This window comes from Anabrus simplex, chromosome 2, assembly GCF_040414725.1.
Source record: "Anabrus simplex isolate iqAnaSimp1 chromosome 2, ASM4041472v1, whole genome shotgun sequence".
NCBI classification, from domain to species: Eukaryota; Metazoa; Arthropoda; class Insecta; order Orthoptera; family Tettigoniidae; genus Anabrus; species Anabrus simplex.
In genome coordinates, this window is record NC_090266.1 from 1,224,421,968 (window position 1) to 1,224,448,308 (window position 26,341).

Consider the following 26,341-nt stretch of genomic DNA (forward strand, 5'->3'; position numbering starts at 1 on the left):
TGACAGAACTCCTTGCATTACTTGTTTTAAGACAACTGAGCACATTTTAAGTGGCCCGGTATGTTACTGCACATATTGCGTTAACAATTATATCTAAAAAATTGTCATTTATTTGTGTTTTTAAATCTACAGTGTTGTAGTATTTCATTTATAAAATGTATTTATTGATGAAGTTGTGAATAGAGGGCAGCACCTCGCTTCCGGGACTGTTTTCTGGTGCAAGTGACTGGCTAGGGACGGGGGAGAAGCGTGTCAGACATGCCACGAGTAACATGTGGAGCCAACAGTCTCATGCAGTCATGTAATTGCACAACAGTGCTAACATTTTAAGCGCAGCCAAACCATTGGCACAATAACAATTACGTCTTTTCAAGTGTAAAGAATATTTCTAGTGTTTTTTAGTGTCAGTGCATACCTCATGTGTGAATGTATAATTGTATATGTACAAGCAGTACTTACAGTACTGGTGTGTTTTTTAGTTCACGTATACTGAATAAATCAGTGACTTGTGTGCTCTTTATATTTTGCAACTGTATTTTCTTAATAACATTTAAGTGGTCCTCCGAAAATGTACTTTATTATGTGGTTATCAAGTGCGACCACCAGGGGTAAGGTTAGATCGTGAACAAAACAACAGTTTCATCTCGGTCAAACAAATGCATCTTCACATATTTGATTCCACCAAGGTTTCTTTTTAGCTTTGACTAGCCCAAATGTTTTCTGGGCTGCATTGGTTATTTCTTTAGATAAATCCTGCCACTGCCCATGATGAGATACTTTTATTTCTTCGTGAAATGTTTTCAATGTTTCTTGTGTAATTTGAAGTCTGTTTGTGTTATATTTGTTTACTCTTTCCCTTCTTCTGTGATTTCTGTTGGGTAAGAATTTTAGTTTGATTTTAGGCAAGTAATAATCGGAATCAAATTCTCTGCTTCTTACTACCTTGACATTCATAATTTCTTTCACGTTTCTTATGGATACAGCTACATGATCCAGTTGAAATTCACCTAGTATTGGATTTGGAGAAATCCATGTTTTAGCTTTCCTTGGCAATTTCTTTAAGAAAGTTGACATTAACTTCAGCTGAAATTTTTTAAAAAAAATCTCATTCCATTGATGTTTGTTCTTTGGTGTGCGGCATATTCTCCCACTATTGGTCTATAAATTCTCTCTCTTCCTACTTGGGCATTGAAATCGCCAAGTAATATCACCACATTTGATTTTGGAGTTTTAGATAATTCATTATCCAGGAGTGTCCAGAATTATTCTACTTTATTTGGGTTCTTTTTGTTGTCTTCATTTATTGGTGCATGACAGTTAATAAAAGTATATTTTTTTATTTTTGCAGTTCATTGTTAAAAGAGATATCTGTTCTGAGCGGGGTTTGAATTCAGTTACATTGTCTAAATAATCTTTTATGGACATAAAAGGCTGTTCCCAAGAGTGGCATTCCTTTCATAATTTTAATCGCAGGTTTACCTTTAAAGATTTGATAATCTTTTGTTTCTGTCACATTCTCATCCAAAAATCTCGTCTCCTGTACTGCTAAAATTTGAATTTCATTTCTATCTAGAAGTAGTTCTAATTCCCTCTCTTTACCAACCTTCAACAAAGAATTTACATTCAAAGTGCCTGCAAAAATTTCTATTTAAACTTAAGTCTGGACGGATTCCAAGGATGCTCTGACTCGTCCTTATTGCAGAGGTTGGGACTCCCCAGAACCCTAGGTCCCGATGCATTGCATAATGCAATGGTGGATTTCTCTTCCGAGCTGCCACCTGGGGTAGTGCTTTCTTTCAGCGGCTTTTCTATTCTGCAATTGAAATTGTATGTTTCATGGGTAGGAATAACATTCGAAAGTAAGATCAGATTGTTAGTCTGAAATGATTGTTTTTCGTGGTTGACTCCACTAGGTTCTTCCGCCCTCTCAGCCATTGAGAAATGAGATTCTTCTTCCGCCGTTGAGACCGTTGACCGTTTTTCTCTTGACCTCAGTTGATCCGCGGGTGCTTATTTGGCATTGCCTTATTCACACCTGTCCTGCATATCTACAAGAACTTTCCCTATCAGCCATTGGGACGCGCCGTGTCGGGGTTGAGGTCCGCCACCCCAGTGTCTTATGCAGGGTTCCATTTAGCCCCTACTGAATTCAGAGCCAAACCCCCACATAAGCTAACCAGGCACGGCTTGATGAACTATCATCATCATCATCATCATCATCATCATCATCATCATCATCATCATCATCATCATCACCCTCCTCCTCCTCCTCCTCCTCCCCCTCCTCCATTCCAGCCACATTCAAGTTCAGAAATGAAAAATGAAGACTGGAAATAATATCTTGATGTAGGATAAAAATGAGATAACAAGATCTATTCCACTCATAATACAATACAGTATCACATTCACATAAATAAAATGATTCTTTAAATTTACATGTTATAGCTGATTATTAGTGAATTGATTTTTAAACATCAACGTTGTTTGAAATATCACTCAAAACAAGACTGTAATTCACACGATCAAATAGAATCTTTACCACACTTATACACAAATCTAGCTAGCTATTTGTTTTACGTTGCACCGACACAGATAGGTCTTATGGCGACGATAGGATAGGAAAGGCCTAGGGATGGGAAGAAAGCGGCCGTGGCATAATTAAGTACAGCCCCAGCATTTGCCTGGTGTGAAAATGGGAATCCATCTTCAGGGCTGCCGACCGTGGGGTTCGAACCAACTATCTCCCGATTACTGGATACTGGCCACACTTAAGTGACTGCAGCTATCGAGCTCGGTTATACGCAAATCTACCATCACCTAGATGAAGATTGGAGATGGAAAGAAAGTACAAAATATTACTACCCAACAAAGAGAAAGATCATACTATATTCTGTGAAAGATTGATAGGTAAAGTTAAAAGTTTGTACTCAATTTTGTTGATAAACGCCAATCTCCAGGAGTGGTAGCTCAGTCCTCCGAATGCTCTACCTGTAGAATTATGGCTACGCTATAATTTAGCTAGACCTTGTAGAGGAAATGTCCCTCGTTTAAATCAATCAAATCAAATCAAAATCTCTTTATTTGCAAATGAGGTGTCTACCTCGGTGGCAAATGGTACACTAAAATACATTATTGTCAAGCACTAAATATTAAATTAACAAGAGAAGAAAATTTTCCTATAATACAATATTATACAATTTACGCTAACAATGTTTTCTATTAAACACACAACTCATCCTTAATAAATTTATATTGTTTACAAAATTCTACTTATAATATCTCCTGTACTACTTACGAATATAGTCAACTGATATACAGTATGTGGAATTACTTCAAATGATACTATACAACTGGTATAAGATTAATATTTACATTGCATTTATTTATTTACTTTTTTTTTTTTTACCGTTCTGGATCCTAAGTAGCATAACGACCTGCTGCGTCTTAACCAGAGCCCCTTTTGCCACCACTTTTCAGAGTTCCTGAAGGGCCTTCACAGCTACCGTAGCGGTCCCAGGGCCCTCGAAGTCCCCACTGTACTTCACCCCTACAGGCAGTCCCCTACTTTGGCTGTCCAAACTCCTTAGACCAGGGGATGGAATTAATTTATTCACACACATTTTTTTTATTTACAATAACCTGCACTGGTCGAATGCCCTCTAACACTTCATTTATTTTCTCTGTTGCTGTTTATTCTCTTCTTGAATATCTGTACAGATTTTGGAAAAGGATCAAACACTACCCCTGGTAAACTGTTCCACTCCTTCACACCCTTCCCAATGAATGAAAATTTACCCCAATCGCTTCTGCTAAAATTCCTTCTAATTTTATATTTGTGGTCAGTCCTGCCGATATATTTATTTTCCAACTGAACCCTCTCACGGATATCTCCCCATGCTTCTTCTCCAAATATTCATGTTTGGAGCTGATCCTCTTGAATAACATATGGTAAACGTCCACAGGTACTGAAGAAATACATACAGTTCTTAGTCTTCAGTAGCAAAATTCTCGGAGAGCTGAACCTAACCTAACATTTTAAAATATGCTCCGACCAGTCGTAGAATATTTGTTGAGTCATATCCGATTGGAACTCTCAACGCATTGTCTGCCGTTTTATTGGTTTGTATCCCCTGTGTAACTGACCGGCTAAGCAGAACACACTTCATGAATGAATAGTCACAAGGATAATGTTTAAATGAAACTAGACGCCACCTGCAAACAATTACAGGAATGATTGACTCACATAGCATGACATAACTCCTTCTCCCAAGGCGACAGTCATCAGGCTGACGATGCTCCAAACTTGCTATATAACCTTACCTGTCTACCCCTGAAATTGAATTTGGATAACATAGGTTTCCCTCCATAAATAAAAGTTATCATACGCTTAACTATTAAATTTACTGAAAATTAAAGTTCATCAAAAGTCTAATATTACTCACAAAAATGTACATCTCCATCTTGTCCACTTACAAACACCTTTATATTTACTGTACTGTACATACATACCTTATAATAGATTCAGCACAACTCGCGTTATGATATAAAACCAGTTACCAGTACTTGCTAAGTGCATCCCTAACCTTACACGACGCTCACTTCTTAAATCTTGATTTCTGAGCCTTTCAATTTGCCACCATCTATAGGTTGGTTGGTTAATCCAAAACATCACCACATAGGAAATACTGCACCAATTCCCCTCATCTTTATACAGATTGCAGACTGCTTGGCCTATTGCTGACCATTTAGAAGTAAGCTACGAGATCTTCGTCCCATTTTGACCTCATACTGTATATACACTGAAGAAGAAGCACCATCACCACTTCAGAATACCAAGTAATGTCACTGTATGAGGTGTTAACATAATGCACCTCAACATGCTAGGTGATATTAAGTCAAATCTCACATACGTACAATGTCAAGTCAATTGTCTGCGAATAAAATATCAAATTACGTGGACTGAAGAGAACTTGAGCCAAACAAGTGTAAAGGAAAACTGTTCACACACTGAGTCCATACTGGTTACTGAGACAATAAATAGTTTACAAACTCGTGGTATTCTTCCACGAATACGCAGGTGATGAACAATTGGGCTACAACTTATTTCATCACGTTGTAATTAGTTCTGTGAACCACATACAGTACATACCACCTCCACACTGCACATTTAAAGGTTGCTTACAATAAGCATTTCCTCGGCGAGGGAAAATCGATAGTCTTATCAAACATTACCATCAAATACAGTCTCTGCTGTATTTGTTACCATACACTATCTCTCACCAACCTCTCACCAGCAATCTCCATAAACGAGCAATGCCCTCTTGACTCTGTAATTGTCTAGTAATAGAGCTCCCGTAAAAATGTTCGTACAGCCTCCACTAAGCGGTATCAATTGTCCTCAACAGTGACCTCAATAGCAATAATCAGCAACTGTAACAGTCCTGCACAATAATACCCGATAATAGCAATAAACTTGTAGCACACACACATATACTGTATATACAAACTCGCTCTGTACAGCACAACGTCCGCCAAAATCCACATGTTGCCACACTTTAAACCAACTTCAACTGTCTTTATCGATATAGTAGCTGTTTGCCATGTGCAGATTCATACACAAATTTAGGTTACACCAATATAAAGAAACATAAATACATAATTCCCTACAACCAGATTCTTCTTAGAATATAATGTTCTTATATCTCAATTCAAAACTCACAAGATACCTACTACTCTATAAAAAAAAATTATTTTTATGACAACTTCCTAACCTAAAAGTTGCGAGTCATACACTCGTACAGTTACACCTGTGGTTCCCTGCGTGCTCTCAAGCTAGCTAACCATGGAGCTGACCCCTCCATGTCACGTGGCGTGCTGCTTCCCCTAACAGAGACCTGATATAAAAGAAAAGAGAAAAAACTTTGCCTCGGGCGAGAGAATAATCCACTTGGCTGACAATCGCGGTCAAGGCATTTCCAGGTAAAGAAATACCATATGATCACTCTCCTGATGCAAATAAATGTAGCTCTGCTGGTCAAACTCTTACAATCACAATTATGCCATTATTTTGACGGGGACAGTATAATGTTCGATGATGCATTTTTATAAATAAAATTTTGTGTTTTGTTCTTACAGACTGAGGAAGAGCGGCACATAAGCCACATGCAGTATCTTGCTTGGCCTGATCATGGTGTACCAGATGACTCAACACAGTTTTTAGAATTCACGGGCCGTGTACGTCATGCACGTGCTGGGATGGTGGAACCAACAATTGTTCATTGTTCAGCTGGTATAGGACGTACAGGAGTTTTAATCTTGATGGAGACAGCCATGTGTCTCATTGAGGCAAATGAACCTGTTTATCCTCTGGACATCGTACGAACAATGCGTGATCAGCGAGCCATGATGATACAAACTCCAGTAAGTATTCCTAATTATTACTATAGAGATTTGTAGATGTTTATGTCTATAATGCTTGGACTGCATCGGACAAATGACCTAGATGTTAGACTCCTTTAAACAACAAGCATCTTTTTGATCTCATGCTTACCCTGTAACTACAACATAAGTTTTATCGGTACATTGAACTAAACATTTATGTTTTATTATCAACTAGCAGTCTGCTCTGGCTTTGCATTACACTAATTTTTAATTTATGGCAATAGGCCATACAAGATTTTCTTGTAGACGACATTAGTTGCTTTCTTCATGATATATGAGCATTGCTTAACACAACATTTTTTTAAGGCCCTTCTGGCCACCAGCCTGTTAACTTGCTCCTTTCTTCCCATGTGAATATAAAATGATAACTCTTTTTGAACCAGCCATTATCTTGTAGAAGACATTAGTTGCTTTCCTCGTAATAAACAAGCATTGCTTAATACAACGCTTTTCCAAGGCCTTTTAACTTGCTTTTTTTTTTCTGTATGTGAATATAAAACATTTCTGTTCTTTCACTAAGGTGCCAACTGTGACTCCTAAACCATTTGTGATGGGATATTTTTACCGTAATATTATTGAAGTGATTTTATTTTCATAAGACTGAGCAGCAGGTAAGGACCCTCTTTGGAGGCAGCCTATGTGAGTATCATCTGGCTCAGAGTTACAAGTGAAGACCTCAGCAGAATCTACAGTGTAGAAGATAGACTTCGGAATAGTGGAGATTGCGGAAAAGGTAGCCCAGTACTCAGGGGAATAATATGAGTACATTATTCATCGGCAGCATTTGTTTCCCACTCCTTATTGAAGCCGCCCCAGCTACAAGGGCATCTGATTCCCATGTAAGGGATGGCCTGAATAATTGCTGGCAGTAGCCTTAAAATACCTTTGGTAGTGGCGACCTCATCGTAACAATAGCCTAAAAATGAGTGATGGTAAATATCAGCCTCAGAAATTGTTAAGGCGTACCTTGCAAAAAGTGACACACAGTTCTTGTGCTGGCGGAGTTGTTGTAAGTGGGCGACCAGCGACCAATATTATAAAGGTGGCAAACAATTAATATTCATATGAATATTGATTGACCTTGTGGAGAAAGAGAAAAAAGTGGAAGGGAAAGGGAGTGAAGAATATACATTCTACTTTCAGTCAATCAATCACTACTGATCTGCAGTCGCCCAGGTGGCAAATTCCCTATCTGTTGTTTTCCTAGCCTTTTCTTAAATGATTTCAAAGAAATTGGAAATTTATTGAACATCTCCGTTTGTATGTTATGCCAATCCCTAACTCCCCTTCCTATAAATAAATATTTGCCCCAATTTGTTCTCTTGAATTTCAACTTTATCTTCATATTTTGATGTACCTTTAAAGACACCACTCAAACTTATTTGTCTACAAATGTCATTCCACTCCATCCCTCCACTGACAGCTTGGAACATACCACTTAGTTGAGCAGCTCGTCTCCTTTCTCCCAAGTCTTCCCAACCCAAACTTTGCAACATTTTTGTAACGCTACTCTTTTGTTGGAAATCACCCAGAACAAATTGAGCTTTGAGTAATCCTGGTGAGGATCCCATTATACTGGAACCATACTCTAGTTGGGGTCTTACCAGAGACATATATGCCCTCTTCTTTACATCCTTACTACAACCCCTAAACACCCTCATAATCATGTGCGGAGACCTGTACCCTTTATTTACAATCCCATTTATGTGATTACCTCAATGAAGATCGTTTATATAAAAGGTGTAACAAAACTCGACGGCAAAAATTTAGGAATGGATTCCTCACATAGAGAAGAAAAAAAAAGATTATGACAACATGGGTCCAGAAAAGTATACTTCGTCGATGTATACACAAAGCTTATAGTTTATGCTAAGACTGCATTAACCATAAAATGTGGTATATAAATGTAGAAAGAAATTGATTTGGCGACGTGCTTCCCTTTGTTTTAATGTTGTTTGATATTGTCAAATGTCAATATGTATTATAATACTTGATTTCAACATATCTTGTGTTTTTATGTTAACGTGAAAGCTTCTTTCTTCATTTTGTGTTGTTGGACGTATTTTATATCTGTAAATAGAAATAAAGTGTAAGAAATGTTGCGTCTGCCAAGTTTGTTTTGAAGTTGGAATAGGTGTGCGTGTACTTACTGCAGATGTTGACACTTGATGTGTGTTATTCGGCAGCACGTCGAGCACTGTTCCGTGTTTGTCTGAAGTTGCTGCTTGTGGCTGCGGAGGGGAAGTTCGGAGGGGCAGGAGGAGCGGCTGTTGGGGAAGTAGGACTGGAGTGGGGGGTGTCTTCTGGCAGTTCTTTTATGTGTATCGGGTCTTGCTTTTTGATTCTTTTTAGGTAATTGTTTTTTAGGAAGGGGATGACTGCATCGAAAAGAATGTTAACTTTGTCCGTAATTTCATTTAAATTGAAGCTTGGGTTGGTGTATTGATCTAGGTTGATATAAAATTCTTCCATTATATTGAGTAAGGGGCTCTTGGGGTTAGTGCTTAGAATTTGCATATCATTTTCAATGTTTGTAAATTTATGTTTGTAGTCTTCAATGTGTTGGCCTATAGCTGAGAAATGACTGTGTTTTATTGCATTGATATGTTCATTGTAACGTATCTGAAAGTTCCTCCCAGTACGTCCGATATAACTGGCTTCATGCAAACTGAAACCAGCCATGGAGACAAGGTAAGTTTAGGGCCCTGATTGCCAAAATCCACTAGGCAAATAATAATAATAATAATAATAATAATAATAATAATAATAATAATAATAATAATAATAATAAAGCACTCTTTTGCTCACCCAATGCAGTAGAAAATAAACAGTTTCCCAGCAGAATACTGGGAACCCATTGGACGACCCTCCAACCTCACACGGTATCAGCACTGGACTAAAGACGGAGGGATCGGGGGACAGAAAGTTCATGAAGGAAGCGCACATGGGTTCGAGAAACATCAGATAGTGACGCAGTGAGTGACGTAACTCAGCGGTAGATCAGTATGCGATGAGCTGTCCAGCAGGTCGGGCGCTAAGCGAGGCCGCAGCGAAAGTACAAGGCCGATTACATGAGTGTTTAGTTCAGTAATGTTTTATTTTACCTGGCAAGATTAAGGCCTTCAGGCCTTCTCTTCCATCTAACCAGGAACTGAAATATACATATATGTGACACTGTATTACTTACAATAACTAGATCTAATACAAAGTAAATTAATAATAATACAAGGATGGTGAAATTACATTAAGATGAAATAAATCAGATATAATAAAAGGATAAATTCTTAAAACTAATATCCTACATGTAAAAAAAAAAAAAAAAAAAGAGGCAGTACATAAAATTTGATTTTAAAAACAAATCGGATAAGAATTTTAGACTCTCTACCAGGACATCCATAACAATAGAATGGTTGTAAGTAGCAGCATCAAGTTTACAGATGATCCTTCCTGGTGCATAAAATGTCTCCAAAGTGCTTCCTTGAAAGTGCGAATAGAGCTTAACCCCCTGATACTTTCGTGAAGGAGGTTCCACTCACGGCAGGCAATTACTGTGAATGATTTATCGTAGATGGCAGTTCTATGGGTAGGTAAAGCAAGGATGGAATTATTAGTAGATCTGGTGTTAAGACTGTGATAAGAGGATAGGTATTTGAAATATGAAGTAAGGTAAAATGGCTGTGAAGAATGAAGGATTTTATAGAGATGGCGTAGGGTATGCACAGTGTGACGGATTTCTAGTCGGGGCCAAGATATGTGGTTATATGAAGGAGTTACATGGTCATAGTACCGTAGGTTACAGACGTATCTCACACTTGCATTTTGACCACGTTGTAATCTGCTCAATAACTTGCCCAGAGCGTCTCTATAAATCGTGTCACAATAGTCGAAATGAGGGAAAACCAGAGCTTCTACCAGTATTTTTTTGAGTTTTTCAGGAAATAAGTATTTATACCCGCACAGCATGTGCAATGCAGAGAATGTTTTCTGAGTGATGTTCGTAATATGCGTTTTCTATGACATGTCATCATCGAAAGTAACGCCTAGTACTTTTACTGATGACATGAATGGTATGTTAGTATTACACAACCTTATAGATGGAATCTCTGGTCGATTGACCTTCGCGAGTAGTTTCGGGTATCCAAGGATGATGGCTTGCGTTTTTGCTGGGTTTAACCTAAGACCACATCTCAAAGACCAAGAAGAAAACGATGTCAGATCCTGATTGATTTTGTCTATGGCCAAAAATATTAGATTTGGAGATGTATGGAGGTACATTTGTACATCATCAGCATAAATATGGTATTTGCAGTGTGTTAGGGTTTGGCAGACGTCATTAATGTAAATAGAAAAAAGAAGGGGTCCTAACACCAACCCTTGGGGCACACCACACTGCACAGACCGCCAAGTTGATTTGTTTATTCTATCTGTAACACACTGCTGATGGCCATACAGGTAGGAATGAAATCAAAGGAGGGTGCTGTCCGAGAAATGGAGGGAATACAATTTCGGGAGCAAAATGTCAATGTCAACAGAGTCAAAAGCTTTGCTGAAGTCTAGGAGTATTAAAACTGTCACTTCCTTGTTGTCCATAGCTTCTCGGATGTCTTCTGTGACCTTCAGTAGTGCCGTTGTAGTACTGTGTGCTTGACGAAAACCAGATTGTCGTGGGTCAAGTAAGTTGTAAGTCGTCATGTAGTCTGTTATTTGTCTATGAGCGATGAACTCTAGCGCTTTGGATAAAGCAGGAAGTATGCAGATGGCTCTGTTGTCAGATGGTTCAGAAGGGGAAACTACCTTTTTTAGAGGACGTATAATGCCCACTTTCCATACTTCGGGAAATGTGCTGTCTACAAGGGAAGAGTTAAATATATTGATTAGTGCAGGTAATATCACATCCAGAATAATTTTTATCATCTTTATTCCTATACTGTCATTTCCTTTTGCTGTTGATGTTATCCGATTTATAGCAAACGTGACTTGTGAGTGGGTTGTTGGACGGAAGTAGAAGTTTTCTGTATCTGTTCGCGTCTTTGCATAATTCCCGTCTAGAACTTCCTGTTTCAGGGCTGCATTTAATGTGCAGTTAGATGAAAAATAATCTTTCAGTTTTTCCAAGGGTATATTTATTTCGTCGTCGTCTCATCCTTTGGTAATTCCAAAGCTCTTTATGGATTTCCACAACACAGCTGTTGAAATATTTGGTTGAATTAAACTGTGAGCGTGTCGTAGTTTTGCATTTCTAATCTGCTGTGTTGTAGCGTTTCTCAGTCTCTTATAGTTCAGTAGATTGCCAGGAGTGCAATGTTTCTTAACTCGTCTATAAGCAGCATCGCGTTCAGTCATTAGTGCTCTAATCTCATCTGAGAGCCAGGGAGCTGGCTTCCACGTAACTCGAGCCTTCTTTTCAGGGGCATGTCTATCGTACAGTTCAGTCATATTCTGATTGAAGAGAGTCACTATGTCATTTATGTCTTTAAGTTTAAATATGTCATGCCATGGCACTGCAACTGCGTCTTGTAAAAGTTTATTCTTATCAGTTCTTCGTAAATCTCTATATGAAATTATTTTCGGTTTGAACTTGGGACTTTTAATAGAATAGACCATAAATGTAGCATCATGTCGCGATATGAATGGGACACTAATTTGACCGTGATGAAGAACTAATTCAGGTTGGTTAGTGGCAATGAGATCAATTAAAGTGTGTGATGTGTCTGTGTGATGTGTAGTGTTGAGAGGGAGAAACGTTAAATTGCAATCTTTAAAAGAAGTTAAAAGTTGGGTTGTCTGAGGCATATCGCGACATGATGCTACATTTATGGCCTATTCTATTAAAAGTCCCAAGTTCAAACCGAAAATAATTTCATATAGAGATTTACGAAGAACTGATAAGAATAAACTTTTACAAGACGCAGTTGCAGTGCCATGGCCCATTATAAGTATGTTTGAGTAATCAGTGACTAAATCTTGTATTTGAGTCTCTAGATCGCATAAAAAACCCGCTTTCGGTGGCTTGTATACTACACCCAGAAGACATTTTACTTCACTCACAGTTATTTCCAGGAACATGAACTCAGGTTTTCGCTCGTACAGACCTGGAGACCTACAGATTATTTTAGGGCGTAAGCTGGTCATAACACATGTGGCAATACCCCCGGAGGGCTTATTTAATCTGTCGGATCTAAGAAATGTATAACCCGCCAGCTGCAGTCTTTCTATTGTGTGGTGTGGTTTTAACCAAGATTCAGAGATTAATATTGCGTGGAAACTGGGAGGCATAAATAGGGCTTTTATTTCGTCCATTTGTGCCTCCGCAAGGAGGCTTTGAGTGTTTATATGGCAAATCTTTAAAGCATTACTGTACGGAGAAAGCTGGTGGTTAATGATGTCCCTTGTCGACTGGGAATGGCAAGAAAGCTCAAATGAAAATAGGTGTGTGTTGCCTGCACAGCTGGTTCCAGCGACATTGGGGGAGGGTGGAGTAAGTGAAAAATTTTGAGGAATGTTTGCAAGGGAGAGGGGAGCCTGTTCGTTTGTCTCAAGTTCGTTATCAGGGGGACTGTAACCGAAAATCTGATGACACTTCTCCTGTTTTGTACATCTTACACACTTACCTTATCATGCTGGTTTCTCCTAAGGCAGTCAGTAATTCAGAGGGAATGTCATCAATTCCAGGAGCCTTGTTCCTATTCAAGTCTCTCATAGCTCTGTCAAATTCTGACCTACCGGGCGAGAACACATGAAATAAGAAATTAAATGCACTGAAACAAATGCAAAGTCAAAATACACAAAATAATGCTCCTAACAGCAACTACCCTATTAGACCTAATAACAGCGACCAACACACATCCATCCACCAATGAAAAATCTAACAGATACGACTTTCGACGAAATAGAATCCATTATACTGAGTAAGGGACCCAAACATAATTTGGGAAACACTTCAGCCTTCCAGAATATAACTACAATCATTACGGAAACCGAGAATGCCATAAATAAAATTCCTTACGAACAGCGTGATGAAGTTAGATACGAAATTAAGAAAAGATTACGACAGTACATCAACAGAATCGGTAATGATAACAACAACAAAAGTACTACGAACAACATACAAATAAAAAAACTCAAAAACAAAATTAAACAGAACAATTTACTAATAACTAAAGCAGATAAAGGCAATACTACTGTCATCATGGACAAAAACGAATACATAGCCAAAACCAAACTTTGTTTTCTAGATAACACCTTTCAAATCAAAAATAAAGACTCAACTAACAGTATCCAAAGAAATCTAAAAACATTACTAAAAATTACTCACTATCTTCTAAATGAACAAGAAACAGCAAAACTCATCGCAATGAACCCCAGATTACCGACCGCTAAAGCCTACCCGAAAATTCACAAAGACAACGTGCCAATGAGACCTATAATAAACTACAGACCGAGTCCAACTTACAAACTGTCGCAATTCATCCAAACATTCCTTAAAAGACACTATGTATTTTTAGCCAAAAAAAAAAAACCAGTACAAAATTAAATAGACTTCTGTAATATCACAAAAGAAATAAAAATCAAACAACGCCACAGATTAGCATCATACGATATAATGAACATGTACCCAAACATACCCACACAAAAAACCATAAAAATAAAAGAATCTAATCTTAAAATCCACAGCAAACTCAGTATCCTTGAAATAGAAGAGTTTATAAAATTACTTCATTTCACTATCAACAATAATTACTTCAAATTTCATGATACCATATATCAACAGCAAGGCTTACCAATGGGATCCCTAACATCAGGCATACTAGCCGAAATCTACGTAGATTACTTAGAATACCAAGAAATCAACAAAATAGACAATATCTTCTTCTGGTGTAGATTTGTAGATGATATCTTTGTCATAATAGACAATAGATATACTAATGAAACCAAAATATTAGAACAATTAAATGAAATAGATCCACACTTAAAATTCACCATGGAAACAGAAAACAACCATACTATAAATTACCTAGACATATCTATAACCAGGCTTGAATGTCATTTATCATATAAAATATACAGAAAGCCCACACATATGTCAAACACAATAAAAATGGACTCCATCCACCCTAACACACAAGAAAGCAGCATACCATAGTATGATGTATAGAGCTTTTAATATACCACTAACACAAGAAGAACTAAACAAAGAACTTAACCTGATTCACGAAATAGCCAGACAAAATGGACACAAAAAAGAAATGATCACCAAAATCATATACAAAATAAAAAATCAACCCAAATCAAAACTAAACAGAACTGACGAAACTAAGAAAGACTACGTACTATTCACTTTCAACAACACCCACATATATCCTATAACGAACATTTTCAAGAAACGAAATCTAAAAATAGCCTACAGAACTACATATAACAACGCCAGTATCCTACACAACTCCAAATCCATCAACAATAATAATAAATACAGTCACTCAGGAGTATATCGTATGAAGTGCAACAACTGTGAAGCCAGTTATGTTGGACTTACTGGAAGGAACTTTGAGATACGTTACAATGAACATATCAATGCAATAAAACACAGTCATTTCTCAGCCATAGGCCAACACATTGAAGACTTCAAACCGCAGAGAAAGGAGCAAGCTAACAGGCAGAAGACCAGAGGTTTTACTTCTGTGTTTGTTCTATTGGTTCTATTTCTTTCCTCCATGAAATCTTGGGCTATTTAGTTTTCTGATTGCGATATTTGTCCATAGCAAGTTTAAAGCACCACCTTTCTCACCCTTAATCATATGCTCGCTTCCTTTATCATTTTCTTTAGTTTGCAATGCATAAGCATCACTCCTTAATATACCACTTATTTGTAAGTAGCCTACAGTGACTTAAGTTCACACTGAAGCCTCAATGAAACTAAGTGAAATACCAGCCAAGCATTGGGCAAAACTGTGCATTCCTGGGAGTCTGCTGAGGAGAGGAAGGCTAGATGGGTGGCTGTTGTGAAGTGTTATTTAGGTTCCCACTGCCAGACCTCCGTTAACCCCACTTCTCACTGTGGAATCAACTTGAAAGACCATTGAAGCCACTGCTCTTGTTAGAGATCAGCTGTTAGAATATGCTAACTATGCTCACATTGCTTAACCCCTTCACTGCTATGTTTTATATTGATATATACTCCATCTGTGCTGGGTTTTTCCTCAAGAATTATTGAAAAATGGCTTTACTAGTTATTGAGCTGACATTTCAAGATAATAAATTGAAATTAAGCATATATTTACAATGATATTCAAAGTCTTATTATTTTTTTTTATTTTTTTATTTTTTTTATTTTTTTAGATAGGTCTTATGGCGACAATGGGACAGGAAAGGGCTAGGAATGGGAAAGAAGCGGCCATGGTCTTATTTAAGGTACAGCCCCAGCATTTGCCTGGTGTGAAAATAGGAAACCACGGAAAACCATCTTCAGGGCTGCCGACAGTGGGGCTCAAACCCACTATCTCCCAAATGTTGGATACTGGCCGCACCTATGCAACTGCAGCTATCGAGCTCGGTGATATTCAGTGTCTGAAAGTGGACATTACTGTGGTATTGTTGATAGCGAGGCACAACCTTACATCACATGGTTGACACACACAACATTATTCCTTTCTTTTCCTTTTGTGCTTCATCTTTGTGTGCAAACAAACCTCCACGCACGCATGTGCGCGCAAAGTTTCAAGCAGTCATTTGTACTGGAATGTCCTGAGATGTTGATGATCTTCCTCCGTTATGTTTGATGAATGGTATATGGGATCTTTGAATAAGCTGATTGGTGAGAGCCAAATGGGAGTGTGCAATAGGCTGTTTCTTTCCTATTTTGGTGAGATACAAATTGTAGGCATTCAAAAGAATTAAGTCTATAAAGTGGAAGCCATGTTTCTTGTACCATTTTATACTTTTCTTTGCACTGTCTAGCTTACTAATCATCATGTCAGTCTTGTCCACAGGGCCCATGTTGTTGTCATAATGTTAGGCTTTAGTATGGATTGTTTAGTCTTCCTATCCTTTTTTCCAGTCGTAGTAATTTCATCATTATGCATTGTGGTCAACATTCGTACTTCTTTACGATCCATCCACTTCACTGCCATGATATTTCCAGTGGGGTATGGTTCAGTCTCCCCTTGTGGAGTGGAGGCATTCCCATCCTGTTTTGTTTCACTTTGCAATAAGCATTTGTCTTCTTATCATGCAGTAAATGAAACGGGGAAGGGTCATATTTTTCTGTTGGGGTAATGTTGGAGAAATGAAGCATGATGAGAAAAATTAGGTACCTGTCTCTTGGCATAATGTGAGAAAAAATAGGGGTCTTTAGCAGTTCATTTCTGGACCAATATTCCACAATTGTCAGTTTTTCAGTCGCCATTATAATTGTAATTGCAAAAGAAAATGCACACATTTCGTTCACATTCGTATCACTTCAGTTCTGAAGTCTGCTATTCGAAGAAATTTAAACTGTTAAGACCTTGTAATATTCATTGGTAGCCTCCACAATAACTGAACGAACACAGAGAGAAATCTATTTCCAGGGAATTATTGCATAATGCATTGTCTATACAACATGTGAATCACATGAACAGAAAGTGTCAATATGGGAATAAAGAAAATGATGACTTTCCATTGTCCAGAAAGACATTATCCAAGTCTCTGTCAACTAAAAACTGGTTAGTTTTATCATTACCATAGCATCTTCTCTTTCACAGCGCAGCAATTTTTTGTTGTTGTGGTCGGATGTACAGAAGATATACTGTATATTTCATCATTGAAACAAGCCAATGTAAAATCTAGGAAAAGTGAACTATCTCGCCTTTGAAACTTCCTTTAACTACTGGTGCACCACTTGAACTGTTATGATGCTGCATGTATTTTTACAGGCTTAGCAAAGTGAGCACTGCACAGAAACTTAAATTTACTGGTTTAGCACAGGGAAATCGTCATCGCACAACATATAGTTACGGGTTTAGCATTGATTGGGTTAACACATGCCTTCTTTACTCATCGATTACATGTACAGAAAATTTCAATCATTCTATTGGGAATAGCGCAGGATGAGCAACACTGGGCAATGGTTAGATACAGTAGGGTAGTTGAATCTCAGTTGGTGATTTTCTCAATTTTATGTTCAAAATGAACAATTACGTATGAACATGTTCTTTCTAATCATGATCCATGGATTGGAATATTCAGAAAACATTCTGCAGCTTCGAAGGATAGTTAACACATTGGGCCCTGAACCTAAGCAGCTTAGAATCCTCCCAGGGCTTGTACATTGTGCACCATTTTTCCATTTTCATTAGAAGTATGGAAGTTGATGATGTTTTAAATTGTATGATAAGGCAAATCATGCAGTTTATTGTGTAGTTAAGACAGTATGTTTATTATAACTCATATTTTTTCAGACATTTGAAAGCATGCTTTTTCTGAAATAAAATTGTTTGAAAATATTAAAACAGCTGTCAGCTCCCGGATGAAACTGTCTTTACATCAATCTATTTTCAGACTCTGTTAGGCCCGTTTAAACAACAAACGTTTTACGAGAGTGAAAGCTGAGTGGACCCAGGATATCTAATAGGTTAGTAGTAATGGACATGAAAGTAGCAAGAATGATCTGTGATAAAAACAAGTGGGAAAAATGGCAGGAGGATACTCAGAATTAAGAGGTAAAGGCTAAGTTAGGAATGAATTCGATTGATGAAGCTGTGCGCATAAATTGGCTTTGGTGGAGGGATTGTGAGGTGAATGGAGGAGGATAGATTACCTAGGAGAATAATGGAGGGTAAGAGAAGTATATCGAGACCAAGACTACGATGGTTAGACTTTGTTTCTGATGATATAAAAATAGGATGTATGGAACTAAATGAGGCCACAGAGCTAGTTACTAACAGAGGACTGTGGAGGCATTTAATAAATTTACAGAGGCTTGCAGACTGAACACTAAAAGGCTCAACAGTCTATTATGAAAGCACATTACTTTTGTGAATGGTAATTAAGGAATTACATAAGTGAGCAATCAAATTAATCACTGGTAGCATTTAGTGGGGCTAATATTCTAATGTCTTTGTGGAAAACAGGAGGTTATGGTTGATGACCATTTGCAATCTGTGGATCTGGGCTATGCAAGTATGAAGAATGAGATTTCCACCGAATCAATACTTTATTACGAAATGTTTAAAGTTATGTACATTGAAACTACCGGTTTCGACCTGTAAAAAGGTCATCATCAGCTGTTGGTAAACCTGCTTAATAGCAATTGTACATAAAACATTACTATAACTAATTTAACAAGAATGCCTTATTCTAATATAATATTACTATTAAGATATATACATATGGTACAATATAGGGCTTAGACTCGGAGTTCCATTCAAAAATCTGTGCTGTTGCCAACATTATGTCAAACAGTATACGTATATACATATGGTGCAATAAAGGGCTTTAGCTTGCTGGAGTCCCTTGAATGCCACACACTCCAAAAATTGTATAACAGAGGTTGAAAATACAGTTCCTATAGAATAGAGGATCACTGAGGTTTCGGTGTCAAGTTGAAACATCTATGCAGCATGTCGGCACTGAGACCAACCGTTGTGAATACACAATCAAGGTGCTTTGTTGGGCCGCAATTTTGCGGGGAGCATAATCGACTGAGGTTCTCTAGCTTGTTCATTCTTAGTGTATGATGTTGCTGATAAATACTAGTTTCCAGGTTCCTTGTTGAGGCATGTCATGCTATGGATGAAGTTTTGAAATTAAAGAAAGGTTGATAGAGTTCCCCTCTTCACACTTGCATTTGTGCTCAGGTAAATTCAAAAATCTGAGAAAGAGAAGGAAGTGGAATTAGAATAACTGATAGAGAGTGCCTGCTAAATGGAAGTAGGAATTAGAATAACTGATAGAGAGTGCCTGCTAAATGGTTTGTGTGCTATAGAGTGTGTGTTATTTACGTGTGGGCTGGATATGTCTTCAAGTATAGTCGGGAGTGTGCTGCACACTGTTGAGTGTGCGTCGTGTGGCTGTCATAGTGTTCAGATTGAGAGGTGGTGGGGAGGGGGTGGGGTGGAGTGGGTTGTGTCTTTTGGGTTTTGTGTGGGTTTGTGTCTGCTGATTCTTTTTAAATATGTGTCTTTTAGAATGGGAATGACTGTGTTGAAGAGGATGTTAGTTTTATCTGTGATTTCATTTAAGTTGAGGTTGGGATTAGTGTATTGGTCCATATTGATATAAAAATCTTCCATTATGTTGAGCAATGGGCCTGTGGGGTTCATATTTAGAATTTCCATATCGTTCTTGATATTAGTGAACTTATGCTTGTGTTCTTCGACATGTCACCCTATGGATGAAAAGCAGTTATATTTAGTGGCATTGACATGTTCGCTGTAGCGAATGGAAAAGCATCTGCCGGTACGTCCGATGCAGCTGGCTTCACAATCGTTGCATTTTATGCGGTACACTCCTGAGTGGCTGTATTTGTTGTTTTCATTGACAGATTTAGTGTTATGTAAAATGGAAGCATTATTACGTGTGGTTCTGTAAGCTATTCTTAGATTGTGTCTTTTGAAAATATTAGTTATGGGGTGGATGTGGGTGTTGTTAAAGGTAAAAAGTGCGTAGTCTTTCTTAGGTTTGTTGTTTCTACTTAATTTGGATTTCAGTTGGCGTTTTATTTTGTGAATGATATTGTTTATCATGTTTCTGCTGTATCCGTTATGCTCCGCTATTTCGTGAATTAGGGTTAGTTCCTTGTTTAATTCTTCTTGGGACAGGGGAATGTTGAAAGCTCTGTATTTCATACTGTAGTATGCTGCCTTCTTGAATGGAACTCCAACGAGTCTAAGCCCCATATTGTACCATATGTATATATCTTAATAGTAATATTATATTAGAATAAGGCATTCTTGTTAAATTAGTTTTAGTAATGTTTTACGTACTATCGCTATTAAGCAGGTTCACCAACAGCTGATGATGACCTTTTTACAGGTCAAAACCGGTACTGTTTCAATGTAGATAACTTTAAACATTTTGTAATAAAGTATTGATTAGGTGGAAATCTCATTCTTCATACTTGCATTCTTAATTCATCAATACGGACAATGAAGCTGATAGATTATAGGATCTGGGCTATGTCGAGTAGAATTTAGTGTATGGCCTGTCTGACCGGGGTTAGAATCGGTAGCAATTTCGCTGGTTTGTTACTGTAAAGGAATATGTTGACCATCATCTGCACACAAAGTGAAACAAAATTATTACTGAAAATGCATGTGAATTCATCAGTTATGTTCCATGAACCATGAATTATAAAATAGAATAATCAGTGAATGTAAAATATCACTGTCATTCAATTGAGGATTCACAATGTCAGGTCTATCATTTGATATAACAGCATCATCGCCTTCCTGAACAAATTAGAAAACAAAAATATAAATAAATATACAAAATTAATAAAGCCACCACATATTTACTGTTCTGTGCATAAAGCAGTGAAATACGCTAGATCTCATGTTCTAAATTCCAAGTGATTAATCAAACGAGTGGTTAGGTTCGACAATGAAGCATTGAGAATTATTTGAACCTGGATCATAGTCAGGATCACTATCGGAGTCAGCCAGTTCATTCAGTACATCTCCTATTTAATCTTTCATAATCAAATGGTGTAAATGCATAATAGCAACTCCACAAGACACACTCCTTGTCTTCATGTTGGCTGATGAGCGCTGTATTCTATATTTGCCTGTCTTTTTGTTGAAACTGGAAGGTTGACTGTTTCAAATTTTGTAAATGGAGCCTGTTTACTTTTCATGCATTGTGAGCTACAGACATCTTGCTGTGCAGGCATCGAGCTCAGGAAACTTTCATATACCATGTTACCTGTCAAATTATTTTTGTCCCTCAGGTTATAAATCTAAATTTGTTTATTGTTAGCAAGAACTTGGTGGTCATTTCTTCTCTGAAGTTCACGCCTATCCTTCCAGTTGCTGATATCATTTTCGCACATCATCATTACAGGCCAGTCATTTTGACATGCATTGCATGTAAGCTTTGGGAAAACATTCTTTCTGATTATATTAGACATGTTTGTGAAATTAACTGGTTCGATAGAAGGCAGTTCGGGTCTAGGAAAAGTTATTCCACTGAAGCTCAGCTTGTAGGATTCCAGCAAGATATAGCAGATACCTTGGATTCTGGAGGTCAAATGGACTGTATCGCGATTGACATGTCTAAGGCATTTCATAGGATGGATCATGGGAGACTACTGGCAAAAATGAGTGCAATTGGACTACACAAAAGAGTGACTGAGTGGGTTGCTTTATTTCTAGAAAATAGATCTCACAGAATTAGAGTAGGCGAAGCTTTATCTGACCCTGTAATGATTAACAGGGAAATTCCTCAAGGCAGTATTATTGGACCTTTATGTTTTCTTATATAAGTCAAGAAGTGGAATCAGAGACAAGGCTTTTTGCAGGTGATGCTATTCTGTAAAGAGTAATAAATAAGCTACAAGATTGTGAGCAACTGCTAAATGACCTCGATAATGTTGTGAGATGGACAACAGGGTTAAAAGTTAGGTTGTGAGTTTCACAAATAGGAAAAGTCCTCTCAGCTTTAATTACTGCATACATGGGGTGAAAGTTCCTTATGGTGATCACTGCAAGTACCTAGATGTTAACATACGTAAAGATCTTCATTGGGGTAATCACATAAATGGGATTGTAAATAAAAGGTACAGGTCTCTGCATATGATTATGAGTGTGTTTAGGGGTTGTAGTAATGATGTAAAGGGGAAGGTATACAAATCTCTGGTAAAACCCCAAATAGAGTATGGTTCCAGTGGATGTGACCCAAACCAGGATTACTTGATTCATGAATTAGAAAAAATCCAAAGAAAAGCAGCTCGACTTGTTTTGGGTGATTTCCGACAAAAGAGTAGCGTTACAAAAATGTTGCAAAGTTTGGGCTAGGAAGACTTGGGAGAAAGAAGACGAGCTGCTCGACTAAGTGATATGTTCTGGGTTGGCAGTGGAGAGATGGCGTGGAATGACATTAGTAGATGAATAAGTTTGAGTGGTGTCTTTAAAATTAGGAAAGATCACAATATGGAGATAAAGTTGGAATTCAAGAGGACAAATTGGGGCAAATATTTGTTTATGGGAAGGGGTGTTAGGGATTGGAATAACTTACAAAGGGAGATGTTCAATAAATGTCCAATTTCTTTGAAATCATTGAAGAAAAGACTAGAAAAACAACAGATAGGGAATCTGCCACCTGGGCGACTGCCATAAATGCAGATCAGTAGTGATTGATTAGACTGTAAATGGTGTGTCCTGCATTGCAGTGAGCTTTCTCAGGAACTCAGGAATAATTCAATCCATGAACAAATGAGAGAGAGGCTGTTGTCCTCTTTGGCTACTTGCTGACAGATATCTTGGACCTTATTCCAATATCTGAATGGCAGGTAGCGGAACCAAACTGTTTCCAACAGAAGAATAAAGTAGACAATCAAACATTTTGTATCACTCCATGAGTTCCGCGTGGCTCGCTGCCTGTTCTTTACATCAATGTGAACATAAATGAAAATTGGCAGATGTAGACATGTGAACTTTTTTGAGATACGGTAACAAAAATGCATCATCATTGCTTATAAAATATATTTGCCATGAAAATGAATAAGTGTGCCTACTCAGAGGTGCCAACCTTTAAGTGGATTATCAGTAATCGCCCTCCGCCCCCCGAGAAGCATTCTCCTTCCTTCTCGATAATGACACCCCCTCTAGCAATCTATTCCAAAGTATATTATATTACACAATAACATTTGCACACAACTTTTTCTGTGATAAAATGTTCTTTGTAGCTTGTTTCTCACGCAGCAGCCGCTTTTCAATGTAGGTTCCTTCGCACTTGTAGGCCTCACTTCTTTCTCATTGTTTCTGTCAACTGTCAGATACACTTAACGTGCAACGCCTGAGCTCCTTCATTCACAACGCTTATGGGTAGCAAAAGAAAGTTACAATCGAATAAGTATCGTTGCCAATTCACAAGCATTGAAACGAGGACAATTTAGGAGAAAGGCTCGAAAGGATTGAACATTTTCTTCTATTTTTTCGCGATAATGTCAGCTATTCCATAATAATTTCCCCTTTGACTGTAATTCTGTAATTGTGAGGTGAAATCCGTAATAATTGGCAACTCTGCCTACTTGGGTGATATTTCATTGAGGCTCGATTCCCTGTAGATTAGACAATTCGCTGTCACTTGCATCACTAGAATCCTCTCCTAAATAGATAACCATTTTTTCAACTACAGTATCTATGGCACTTTCCAGGTCCCACAACTTTTTCTCTTCACACACCACATACTGGATGTAGGAATATCATTGATCAGCTCTCATCCCACGAAGTGCTGTGATAACATGTTTATGTACGTCACAAAATTTGAAAGTGGTATGAAGGCTGGTAGCATAACGTTTGATCTGGCTACACACTGTCTTTATTGGGTTTAATTCACAGTGATACAGAGGCAGTCTGAGTACAGTGTGGTCCACTTGTTCAGCTAAATCATCTATTGTGTATTTCTCGAACCGAGGCCTGTGAGTCTTCACCAATTCCAGTAATTCGGTTTTAACAAGTCCTTTGTTGCATGTTATTTTTTTACTTCTCAGCCATGAAATTACTTCAGTTTTCTTCCAGGATTTTTTGGGATCCGTTCTAACTTCACACTGTGATAAGGAGCACTGTCTAACACGATAACACTACCAGGCATCAACTTTGGTAATATTCTTTCAAACCACAATTTAAATACATCACCAGCCATTTCATCATGATAGTCTCCAGTTGCTTAAGCCTCGAAAAGACCATATGGACCATTTATGTCGGTATTATAAATTTACTCATTCGGACAAATATTTCAGGTTCCTTATGGGAATCAACATCTATATCATCTGATGGCCAAGCAGGCATCAATTTTTTGGTAATGAGAAAAAGTCTCTCATAGCGCATTGGCACTGCCAGTGGCTCCAAGTAGCCTACCCAGTGGCCTCCACGGTATGCACTAGCCATGTGTCTTGGTGGGTGTGCTATGTACCAACTGATGAGCCCAACATAGCACATGGGAACGAAATGCTAGCAACCAGGAATGAGTTAGCTGGAAAATTTATACGTAATGTCCATAATGGACGATTTATGTTGGTATTATAAATTTACTCATTCGGACAAATATTTCAGGTTCCCTATGGGAACATTGTATCATTTACGGTAGTCTTTCGCCATGCCTTTGATATTGTATGCCCTTCATTAATCCACATCTCGTCCAAATAGCATAATTTTCGCCCCTGCTGTCTAAATACTCTTTATCATGCGGAGATAATACCTATGTCACAATATAACATCATCTCTTTCCATTCCGATGCTTTTTCGATATCTACTGATGAAATTGAAACCTATTTCTTTCAGTAGTGTGTGAAGGGAGGATTTTTTTAAATCTGGGGGTTCAGAATCAGAATTTATAGCTGATAACACTTGGTTAATCGTAGGGGGTTAATTGTTTTTGAAAAATATGTGCAAGTTCCTCCGGTTAGCAGAATGAACAAATTAATCGCACTCCACGTCCAAAACACTTCTAACACATGGACTGTTTTTACCCGGTGCAGTAATACGGCCAGTAGTAGAAAATCCTTTCCGCGCACTATACACACTCAAAACGGTCACACTGGTGAACTCAGATGTTAATTTCACGGGTTATATTTCCATGAACTTATTAAATACGTTTAAGACACTAGTCTTCACCCCACTTTTCAGAGGTTTCCCCTGCTTTATGCTTTACAACACCAGCCATTGACGCATGGTTGAAATGAACTGACTCAATGTCTGACTTTCGTTGCGTCTGACAGCTACCGATACGAGATAAATACGAGCAGATATTGAATATTTAAGTTATTGACCAAAGGTTTAGAACAATAATATAGTTTTCAATTGATAAAATGCTTTCGCATTCAGTGCTCTATACTTTAAACTTCAAACTTTCAGAAACAACTCATATTTTTAAATTTTGAAATGGACTATTTTCTGGGCAGATGAAGAAGGTAAGAAGTGTGAAGCAGTCGAAGTCACGTGGTTTTGTTTATGCTTACTTTATTTTCTAGTTGGAAAGAGTTTAGGATGCTGTTATTAGTCGGTAATTGCATCTAAGTGTCTCATATACAACTGGTGCGTTGTTCTTGTCCCGGTATATCGGACGGAACTTGATGGTCCTTCAGCTAACATCATTCAAAGTATCATATTTCTCTAGGTATGAGAGATTATGGCAGTGTATATGTCAAGTGCCAGCTCCACAGTCTAGGGGTGGTGAGCGTGTCTCTTACCCGGAGGTTAAGTCGGGGACTTTTTATTGAGTTCTGAGGATGGGTTCAAGGTCCACTCAACCTGCATGAGAGCAGATGGCGACCACAGTCTAGAAAACCAATAACAACAGCTGAGAGGACTTGTCGTCATCGCTGTGACCACGCATCACTACGTAATCTGCAGGCCTTCGGGCTGAGCAGCAATTTCTTGGTAGGCGAATGTTTATCAGGGCTCTAGTCCCATAGCTTTCTTTTTAAATTTGCTGAGCAGAACATTGTTACTGTTATAACAAATGTCCAAAATGAACATGTAGAAAGTGATGAGTTTGCCCTGGCTTTAGTAGACCTGTACCTCTAAAGAATAGGTTGTTATATCCTTCTGATTTCATATTAAATGGTTGATTTTGTAATGCATTTGATTAGATGCTTGCCAGCTGAGCTCAAGTTTGCAAAATTTAATCCTGACAGTCACTTTCTAAATGCAGAACACTTGAGTCAGTAGATTTATAGTTACACTAAGGAATCCCTCCTGGCCAC

At 38.0% G+C, this 26,341-nt stretch overlaps 1 protein-coding gene across 1 annotated transcript in view; it reads left to right on the forward strand.

Annotated features, from left to right (window-relative positions):
• Positions 1 to 26,341, forward strand: part of Ptpmeg (protein tyrosine phosphatase Meg) — a 502,744-nt gene that overhangs the window by 420,164 nt on the left and 56,239 nt on the right. Inside the window, exon 18 of the mRNA XM_067142262.2 lies at positions 6,136 to 6,420. Coding sequence (XP_066998363.2) covers positions 6,136 to 6,420 — 285 coding nt within the window. The remainder of the gene's footprint in view (positions 1 to 6,135; positions 6,421 to 26,341) is intronic.